The following is an 11014-nucleotide window of genomic DNA, read 5'->3' on the forward strand; positions in this document are numbered from 1 at the left end:
TCACTCTAAATTAGAGGTCAGCAAACCTTTTCTATAAAAGACCAGATATTAAATATTTTAGGTTTTGTAGGTTACATATAGTGTCTATCACATGTTCTGTATGTGCGTGTGTGTTTCAACTCTTCAAAAATGTAAAAAGCATTTTTTGCTCAAGAGGTATACGAAAAGAGGTTGCAAGGTGGATTTGGCCTGCAGGCTTAAGTTTGTTGATCTCTGCTTTAAGTGATCATCTGGGGAATGTGAGAAATGATAGGCTTTTTTTTACCTCAAGAGTTAAGATCTTATCTATTAGACTTGTTCATTAAATGTTCACTCCTTTCTTTTCTTTTTTTCTTTTTTTTTAATTGAAGTATAGTTGATTTATAATCTTGTGTTAGTTTCAGGTGTACAGCATAGTGATTTAGTTATACACATATATATTCTTTTTCATTATAGGTTATTATAAACTATTGAATATTGTTACTGTGCTATACAATAGGACTTTATTGTTTATCTATTTTGTATATAGTAGTCTGTATCTGCTAATCTCAAACTTAAAATTTATCCCCCACCAACCCTTTTCCCCTTTGGTAACCACAAGTTTGTTTTCTATGTCTGTGAGTCTGTTTCTGTTTTGTAAATAAGTTCATTTGTGTCATTTTTTTTAGATTCCATATATAAATGGTATTATATGATATTTGATACTTAGTATGATCATCTCTAGGTCCATCCATGTTGCTGCAAATGGCATTATTTCATTTTTTTTTTTATGTTTGAGTAGTATTCCAACATATATATATATATACTACAATTCTTTTTTGGGGGGTGTTTAAGGAAAAAAAAAATACATATATATATTTTTTAATGGCGGTATTGAGGACTGAATCCAGGACCTCATGCATGCTAAGCATGCACTCTTACCACTGAGCTATACCCTCCCCTGCTTATACCACAACTTCTTTATCCATTCATCTGTCAGTGAACATTTAGGCTGTTTCCATGTCTTGGCTATTGTAAATAGTGCTGCTATGAACATTGGGGTGCATGTATCTTTTTGAATTAGAGTTTTCTCTGAATATATGCCCAGGAGTGGGATTGCTGGATCATCTGGTAACTATTTTTAGTTTTTTAAGGAATATTCATACTGTTTTCCATAGTGGCTGTACCAAATTACATTCCCACCAACAGTGTAGCAGGATTCCCTTTTTGTTCACTCCTTTCTGTTGGTGCTTTGATAAGAAAATACACGGTGAGAATAAATTCTCAATATGGTATGTTGTTTTCTCAACATAGTGTGCTCTTTGCTCTTTATAGATGACAGGTGATTAAAAAGTTAATCGATTGTTGGCTGATTTAATTGGAATCTAATTCTACCGTCTGAAAAAAAAATTCCCTTGAGCCCCTAAGTTTGTCAGTATTGATACAGTCTCTTATTCTGGACGATGAAAGGGGCTCTGGCCTAATCTTTTTGTCTGTGGAAAGACACCCCTCTGAAGTGCAAGAGACGTGATTGCTTATGTGACTAAGCACTTATGTAGGCCCCTTGTTAGCATTGTTCTTGAGGAGAACTTAGGACTATTGGCTTTGGAAGCAATAGTGAAACTCTCTTTCAAGGACCATGACATAGAATGTCTATGTGTGGGGTACTTCCCATAATAAAAAAAATGTTTAAAACTTTTTCAGACATACATAAAAGTAGAATAGTATAATGAATTTATATGAACCTGTCACCTGGTTCTCTCGTGATCAAAACATGGAAAATCTTATTTCATCTATAGTTCTACCTACTTGTCTCTATACTGGATGCTTCTACCTACACAAGATTACTTTGAAGCAAATCCTAGGTATCATTTCATTTCATCTAAAAATACTTCAGTGTGTATCTTTAAAATATAAGGATTAAAAAAAGCATAACCACAGTACTATTATTGCATTTTAAAAGATTAACAGTAATTCCTTAATAGTGACAAATAGTCAGTGTTCATATATCCCCAAATCCCTCATTTTTTTAGTCATATTGTTCAAATCAGGATCCAAATAATGTCCACATATTACATTTGTTTGATAAATCTCTAAATCCCTTTAATCTATAGGCTGCTCTACTTGCATTTTATTTGTTGACTAAACTAGATTGTTTGTCCTATAAATTTTACAGTCTGGATTTTAGTCATTGTATTCCCATGGTGTTGATTAATATGTTCCTCTATCTCCTGTATTTCCCATTATTGAGTATTTAAATCTAGAGACTTGATTAAATTCTGGTTAGATTCTTTTTGGGATTAGTGGGGAGAATACTTTACAGGTGATCCTATCCAGGGGTATATAATGTCTAATATCTACTTGTTTATTTTTTGTGATGTTAAGATAGGCCTTAAAAGTATCTTTAAGGTACTTTCTAATTCTCATGGGGTTCAAATATTGTTGATCTGATCTACTTAATGTAAAAGGGATTTTAATTTGGGTTTAAATTAAATCACCTGCTGTTTTTATTGATGAAACAGTTCAGAAACACTAGAATTTGAGTAATGAGGTGGTAGTTAGGGAAAGTTGTGTAGTTGCCGATCTAACAGATTTTCTTTCTAATAGCTGGAAGAAGAACTGAAACAGCAGAAAGAAGCAGCTTGTTTCAAGGCTCGTCCCAACACCGTCATCTCCCAGGAGCCCTTTGTTCCTAAGAGAGAGAAAAAATCCCTCACTGGTAATAGTTTATGTGTTCTTGTGGGATTGGGGCAGTATTGTCAGACTTCCTGGGACTCAGTTATGTCAGTACAATGTTGTGTCAATTAGGGAAGCATTTGCCTGTAGAGGATCTAGTTTTCACCCCCTCGATCTTTGTTGAATCCAGCAGCTATGTTGATTTGTAGAATGTGTTGGGGTCGGATTGAAAGAACAAGAGCCTGGGCAGAGGCAGCTGGCAATTCAACAACAATTATACTTTCCCCATCCAGGGAGTAGCAAATAAGTGAGGGAGGGAGAGCCAGGACTTCTTTCTGGACTTCACCCTGAAGCAAGCCTTCGATAGAAAGCATTTGATTTGTTAAACAAGGGCAATGTGTCAGAAAATTGGGATTCTCCTCCTAAATCTGTCTCAAAATCACTATGTAGTTTTGAGCAAGCTACTTTTCCTGTGCAGATCTTGCTTTTTCCCTAATTAGATGATTTATGGGAGCTCTTCCAACCCTTAAAATTTTAGAACTTTTGTGGTTTTACCCCACCTTTCTCCTAGCAGGGCTTCCTTAGAGCTCAGCCTTTCTGTTTCCATGCATGTCTGTGCCAGTTGCTGGAACTGTGGGAGGTTTATGCAAGTCCTGCTTGTGCACCAATATTCTCTCTGTTTCTGTACTCAGAGGGTCTAGTTCAGGAAACTTTCCAGCTGGCCACTGAGAAGAGGGCCAAGGAGCGGCAGGAGCTGGAGAAGAGAATGGCTGAGGTGGAAGCTCAGAAAGCCCAGCAGCTGGAGGAGGCCAGGCAGCAGGAGGAAGAGCAGCAGAAGGAGGAGCTGGCCAGGCTACGGAAAGAACTGGTAACCGGGCAGCCCGAGCACTGACTAACCCGTGGTTGTGTCTGTTTTGTTTTATCTGTACCTTGCCTACCTTGCCTTGTTCCGGAAAGGATCTAAGGTGGCCTACAAGGATTCATCAAAGAAGAGTGAAAATGAGAAATCGCACAAGCCAAGAAGGGCGGTGACAAAGTTGAGATGTGAACAAGGCTAAAGATGTGTAAATTGTAATCTATGGATCTGCTAAGTTTGAGCCATAATTTTGGCCCTTTTTAGGAACCAACCTGTCAGTTACAAAACTCAAAATGATCAGGAGATATAAACAAGCTAGTTATTTAAAAAATACATTTATCCTTGATACTGAATTCAGCCAGAATTTCTTCCAGGGGATCTTCATAAGGAGGACATCTTGTGCACAACTATGCACAATTATGCATTTGTAGGACTTTATTTAACTTATTTTTATTGTTATTTTGTTAAGGCTTAAGAAAATCAATGTGTTTTACAAGAATACATAGGTAGAGAAGGACATGGGAATTGTGTGATGACTGTATCTTCATTTTCCTCTTAATACTTGACTCAAATTCCTTGGAGTTAAAGTGCATATCAGTCCAGGTGGCCCTCCATGCTAACACTAGATAGTGATTTAGATATTAGTTATCCGAAAAGAAAGCGTCGTTCACATTAAGAACCCTTTCACTAGGAGGGCAGCAAGCCACATTAACTTTATTAATGAAGAAGACAGTTTTAGATGAAACTGCATATGATTAGTAGAAGGATGAATATAGAAACATGTAAGTTGTTGAGGTTCTGTCTAAAAATGCTAAGCCAACAGCTGTATCAGCTGTTGGCAGAGGTGGCTGGCCACAGGAAGGCTTTAGGGACAAACTATTAAAGGAATTAGCTCCTCGACAAAATCCAAGCTACCCTTTGCTGATTGGATTTTAAAAACATATGTATAATCCTTGGTCCTTACAAAACCAGCCTTTTTTCCAGCCTCAAGTGTTTTGAATTTTCTACAGCACTTGAGTCTTGTCTCTTGTGTTTGTCCATATCATAGAACTTTCTACTAATCTGGCTTGATTCAGGGTTAATTCTAGACTGTCAGAAGGATGGATGGGACCATATGTTCTCCCAGAAACCTTTCCTGGTCATTGGTTTTGTGTGTGTGTGTGTGTGTGTGTGTGTGTGTGTGTGTGTGTGTGTGTGTCTATGCTTTTGGTGAATATTAAGATTCAATAAGCTTAAGATTATACTCTAGCAAATTCTTAATATACATCTCTTTTCTTCTGTAATTGAATACAGCCCCCTTATACCCTAGTAATAAATAGTCAAACTGAAGATAGATGCAAGCTGAGGGGCCCAGCACAACCTGAATGAAAACCAACTTGGGCTCCAAAGCACATGTGTGTTGCTGTTAAACTGTGTTGCCACCCCTCTGCCACCTCTTTGAATTAGTGACTAGGATCTGTGAAACTATACCAAAATTTTCTCAAGAAGAAAAATGAAATCACCCATAAGCATAGTTCTCTAACATCCTTAGCAATGGTAACCCTGTTTTTCTCATTCTGCAGGTGCACAAGGCAAATCCAATACGCAGGTACCAGGGTGTGGAGGTCAAGTCAAGTGACCAGCCTCTGACCGTTCCTGTATCGCCCAAGTTCTCCACTCGATTCCACTGCTAAACTCAGCCATGAGCTGTGGACAACACCTGGGAACTGGAGCTGCTCTTTCCATTAAACCAGGAGCCTTCTTTGTCACAGGAGCGTGGAGAGAATCCATTTCTCCAGGCTTTGCCCTGCCCATGCCCGACAGAGCATGCCTGACAAGTGTGGACTCCGATTCCTTTGAGGGTTGTTTTCCTACATTACTGAGGCTAATAATGAGACTCGACTCACATATATCTCAACCGGACTCCATGTAGTTGTTTCCTTTGAACCATCAGTTGACCTTTTGTATGGGTCCTAACTCTGACTAGAATTTAAATTCTCTGTATTAGCACAGTGTTATTTCTGTTGCCCTTACCCCTCCTTTTTTTTTTTCTATTTTAATCAGAAAATAAAGATAGTTAAATACTGAGACAGGATTTAAGTCATGGATTAAATGAGGAACCATCAGTAGTATATCAGATTCTTCTCTGCAAAATGAATTTAGAGTTAAGAAGCCCTTGGCTACAAGGGGGAAAGGCTCGTTAACTGCATGACAAGGAAGAGAACTTACGGGGAACCTCACAGTGGCCATCAGCAGGCTTCGGGTAGAGCTGCTGTTCAGGCACATTCTTCCCTTTTTGGTGCTGATGATAACAAGGAATGCTGAGCAGTGCATGTTTTAAGTCCTCCAGTGACCTGGACTGTAATAAATATTTTTGTCTTCCTCTCCCGATTTTGTTATTTGATGTTTTTAAATCTGTCAGGCCCCTTTGGAGGTCACATCTTATTGGGGAAAGTAGGTACTTTGAGAGGAGGGCTCAGGAACTTTTAAAAACATATGCTCTATCCTTAAAGGAAAGTGCTTCGTGACTTTTTTCTGTGTTATGTCAGAATATTCTCCCATGTTTTGTTAACTCTCTCCTAGGAACCACTCTGGAAGTGTGTTATTCCAACAGACAGACTGTGCCTTCTTCCCTAAGTGTGCCTTTTCTCACCTGGTAAACTCTTCCTTATGAAACTCAGCCCTAGTAAAATCTTTTTCATAAATCCTTCCTTGACCATCTGACCTCAGGTAAGATGACAGCTTCCTTCTTTGTGCCTTCCAAATGTTCCTTCTGTATGTCTCTAGTAGAATAGTTATACCACTGAGTTACTTGTATTTGTTTATGAACTAGTAGAGATGCAGATAACTAAAATTATGTTAGTCTTTGAAGGTAAAAATTATGTTAATCATCTCTGTATTTCTCAGCACAGAATTTGCTAGGTGCATGTTAAATGGTATATTTTCTTTTAGATTTAACATTATTTATGAACTCCTACTCTGTACCAGTCATCTACTGTGCCACGGACTATAAAAGCCCAGGCAGACCTAGGCACCATGTATGATGTTAGATCTATTTTATATTCCTTTTGTTTATTCATTCAGTAAGCATTGTCTACAGACCACTGTGGATTTAGTGACAGACGACAAAGCAAGATGATTTGCAGATCCCTGGGCCTCATGTAGGCCCACAGACTGATAGAAAGAGCAGTTCCTTTATTCATTTCCTAGAGGTATATGCTCTACAGTTCCATAACTACTTGTGTAGTTCATTTAACAAATAGTGATTTGCTGCTAACTCTATATACCTTGGCACTGTTCTAGTCTCTGGGAATATAGCAATGAACAGAAATAGAAGACCTTGACTTTGTGGAGCTTACCTTTTAGAAGGGGAGACAGACAATAAACAAGTAGTTGTCTCTTCTGTTGGGTGATAAATGTTTCTGTGACTGACTGCTGTGTGGAAAATAGACAGGGGTGGGGAGTTGAGGGCATGTGAGATTGGAATTGGAAGGTGAGGAGGTTCTTGTTGTTCAGGGGAGAGCTGATAGTGGTTTGATAGGGTGGCAGCAGTGGAGGTGATGAGAAGTGGTGGGACCCTGAATGTATTTTGAAGCTGTAACTGACAAGACTTGCTAAGAGATTGGAGGTGGAGAGAGAGAGAGAAGATAGTCAAGGAGGGCACCCAGTTATCAGTCCCAGAGAGAGTTCTCCACCACTTGTACTGTGAGAAGCCCCATTCTACCCCAGTCCTCATATCTCTTGTGGATTCTTGGTGGTGGGGTTTTCATTTTTTCCTGGTCACCTCTTACTTTGGTTTTCCTGCACCTGTTCATCTCTTGAGCCCCCTCTGTGTCTATCCTCTGTAGCTTTTCTCTCTCCCATGTGTCAGCAGTTCTCTAGCAGTTTGCTGTCATTCATATGTTACTATCTGGTATTCCGTGTATTTTGTCTACTTTTTGTTTTGGTTGTTTCAGGTAGAAGAATAAATCTGGCCCTCAAGTTGAGGGTTTTGGAGAGAGTGTTATTGAAAATTATGGACCTATGGAATCCTTCCACCTCATTTGTTCCATTCTGGATTACTACCCCCTCCCCCAACACACCCATGTCAGGGTGGTAATGTGTGACAGTCTTTTAGAGGCAAAACAGGGATTATGTTACTTTAGAGCAAATAGCTTTTAAAATTAAGGTGCAGACATCCATTGCCTCTTGTTTCCCAGAATGTCTCAATTTCCCAGGGGCTGTCTGCTCCTCAGCACAGTCTGTCTGGTATCGAGTCCTCTCTTTCTGGACCATCTCACATGACCTTCATTTTTCTAGTGCAGCCTCCCATTTCCCCTGAAACTCAAACTCCGCTTTTATTTTACAGAGAAATTCAGGTTCTTTCTCTCTCTAGGCCATGTTCAAGAGGGAGCTTCTCTCCCAACACTCAGAGGTTACCCCAGAATTTTCCTAAACAAAGACCATGTCCTCTAATAGGAATTTACTGAATTCTCCTGAGAAATCTGGCTGCCACACTTGGCAGTTTTGCAAATCTCTTAGCACACACACACATGCAGATTGTTGGAATTCCCACGATTTCTGGGAAAGACTATTTTCAGTGTTGTTTTGATTGGTCGTGGTTTCCCATTGCTAATAGTCTTGTGCTAATTAATACAAGATTATGGCTCACTCTTGCTTTGGTTGCTCATTTTATTCTTGTGTAATTGCTTTGTTGCTATCTTGACTGCTGTTTTATTCCTTACCTGTTCTCTCTCACTGAATGTTGTCCTTGGAAAGTGGATCTTGAGTGGTAGACAGGCTACAGTGACAGTTGCTCCAGCATTTGATAGCGATAAGTCCTGTACACAAGTAATTGTAACGCAAGATAGGATGTGATTGAATAACAGGAGACAGAAAAAAATGCTGCAGGAGTTTAGGGATTCTTGTTGGAGGTGAGATTGTAGTTCTTAAAGATTTTTTCTTTTTTTTTTTTAAGTAAAAATTATGAAAGTAATACAGTCATCCCTCGGTATCCACAGGGAATTTGTTCTAGGACCCCCTGTGGATACCAAAATCCAGTGCTCAAGTCACATATAAAATGGCATATTTGCATATAACCTACACACATCCTCCCATATACTTTAAATCATCTCTAGATTACATATAACTGAAAAGGAAGCATGTCAAGATTTACCTAAAGGTATACACAGGTTTAACCAGATATTCAAGCCAGTAAGCCCCCAAGGCTCAGCTAAGCCAGGAACTAAAAGACCAAGTGTTGCTGACCTGTCCTCGTGTCCTTGGGACCTCAGGTCACTAGCTCAGGACATCACGTAGAGGAACTAGACCCCACTACAGGTATGCAGTGGGTTGAACCTGCAGGTGCGGAACCTGTAGATATAGAGGGCTGACTGTACTGCCTTTTGAAAACAGTACAAACTATAAAATAAAACATGAAAGTCTCCTTACACTCCCTACTCCCATTCCCCTCCATTGATAGCAGTTGTATATTCTTCCAGAATGTTTTCTATGTACATACACAGATTTATAGAACATTTTTCTTTTTTTATAACAAGATTATCACATTATGCATTTGCCTTTAATTTTAATTTGTCCTTTGAAGGTTATGCATTCACATCGTTCAAAATTTTAAAGCTACAAAGGTGCTCAGTTCCCCAACCCAGGGATAGTGCTGCCAAGTGTGTTCCTGTGCAGAGGTGGCCTCAGCATAAATGTCTTTCTACCTGCTCCCTCTTATTTTTGCACAAATAGTATCACACTTCACACTGTACCTTGTGCTTTTTGTGTGTGTTCTGCATTGAATGATGTGGTTCAGATGCTACCCTGGGTGTGTACTAGCTGTCTTCCTGGCTGAAGTATGAAGCCTCTTAGGAGAATCTAGTGACGTGGAGACAGACCTGTAGTGGGGTCTATTCCTCTATGTGATGTCCTGGGCTAGTGACCTGAGGTCCCAAGGACTCGAGGGCAGGTCAGCAACACCTGGTCTTTTAGTTCTTTTAGTTCCTGGCTTAGCTGAGCCTTGGGGACTTATTGGCTTGAATATCTGGTTAAACCTGTGTATCCCCTTAGATAAATCTTGACATGCTTCCTTTTCAGTTCCCTTCTGAATCTCGTCTGCTGGGAAAGTTCCTCATTGCTGAGAGTAGCAGTTACAAAAGCTGTCAGCCACGTGGCTGGGCTCCTATTTCTGCACAGGCAGGCTGAGTTACAGCTTGGTGGTGTGGATCCAGGTAGGAATCAGTCAACATTCTGAATCCTGAGCTGCCATCTGCCTTGCAGCCTAGTGGGATGCTCAGTTTAGACAACATATAAAGTTTCCTGGATGTGGGACAAACCCCGGCCTATGGAAAGAGCAGGGAGGTTAAAGTGTGTGGTACTTTGAGCAGTGACGAAGGCGTAACCAGGGAGTTGACATGTTTGCTCCAACGCCAAGAATTCCAGGACAATTTGTTACCCAGCTGAGGCCAGTGTAGTTGCTACAAAAAAGAAGCCTGAGGACAAAAATGTACTTTTCCTTTGTTTTCTTTGTCTTGCTGCATACCTGCTTTGTTTCCTAGTGCTGTAGTGAAGGTTACTGACATCAAAAACAAATGTCTAATGGTGTTTGCTGTTCTCTTTCTTGCAAGAGAATAAGAGGCTGGGCTCAGGGCAAAGCATGGCTCTTCTGTGCTGAAGGTATCAGCTTCCTAAAAAGGCTTGACAAGTGCTGACATTTTACTTGGAGGAACCATAGTTGGAGGGGCTTAGGAAAATGCTCAGTTTTATCAGGAATGATTTCACCAGATCAGGCCTAACCTGAAGGCATCAATTGCCATTTCCCTTTTTCTTAAAATTTCGTTAAACAGAAAGAAAAACCTGGCCTGTCTGATCTGCCAAAACCCATGTAGTTAAGGGACTCGTGTCCCAGAACATCTCAGGCAGGTGTGTGAATGAACTAAGAGTTATAGCCAAGTACTGTTACCTTGCTTGTTTCAGCACCGGTGGTATTCTCAGGGCTTCTTTCAGGAGCAAGGGTGGGAGACGTAGTTTTCAGTGAGTCAAATACTAAATAGTCAGTGGTTGTAAACTGTGGTATGAAAAACACATTGGGGTGTTATTGTCAAGCTTGCTGGTAAGGAGAGATGAAAAGTCTCTGGCCTGACACTGATGTTGATGAAAGATTAATCAGCCGATCTAAGAAAGAATTGAAAATTTTTATTTGAGTCAAATTTGAGGATTATAACCCAGGAAGAGCATCTCAGAAAGCTCTGAGAACTGTTTTGTCCACTAGAAATCAAGGCACAGTTATATAAGTTTTTTGAGACAGGGCTGTACATCAAATGATGTATAAATGACAGTTTACCTAATCCAGATCTAAGCATCATCCTGGTGGGTCGTGTGACCCCTTACAAGATCAAGAAGGAATGTTATCTTTTAAGGAGTTGTCTTGGTACTAGAAGAATGTTGCACTTGATGGTTGAGGAGGTATTCCTGCCAATAGGCGAGGTTTGGTTGATGCATAATGCAGATACATAGCGCACAGTGGGGTGAGAGGAGGTCAAAGGGCAGAGAAGACTTTTTTTT

General features: G+C 39.9%; 1 protein-coding gene across 4 annotated transcripts in view; it reads left to right on the top strand.

The window, feature by feature from the left end:
• TPX2 (TPX2 microtubule nucleation factor) overlaps positions 1-5860 on the top strand; it is a 41571-nt gene extending 35711 nt beyond the window's left edge. For all 4 annotated transcript variants that reach the window (XM_032462065.1, XM_032462067.1, XM_006179232.3 and 1 more), the window contains 3 exons: positions 2566-2677; positions 3327-3502; positions 5053-5860. In XM_032462065.1, coding sequence (XP_032317956.1) covers positions 2566-2677; positions 3327-3502; positions 5053-5163 — 399 coding nt within the window. In that variant the 3' untranslated portion in view covers positions 5164-5860. The remainder of the gene's footprint in view (positions 1-2565; positions 2678-3326; positions 3503-5052) is intronic.
• The last annotated feature ends 5154 nt before the right edge of the window (positions 5861-11014 follow it).

This window comes from Camelus ferus, chromosome 19 (genome assembly GCF_009834535.1).
Source record: "Camelus ferus isolate YT-003-E chromosome 19, BCGSAC_Cfer_1.0, whole genome shotgun sequence".
Taxonomy (NCBI): domain Eukaryota; kingdom Metazoa; phylum Chordata; class Mammalia; order Artiodactyla; family Camelidae; genus Camelus; species Camelus ferus.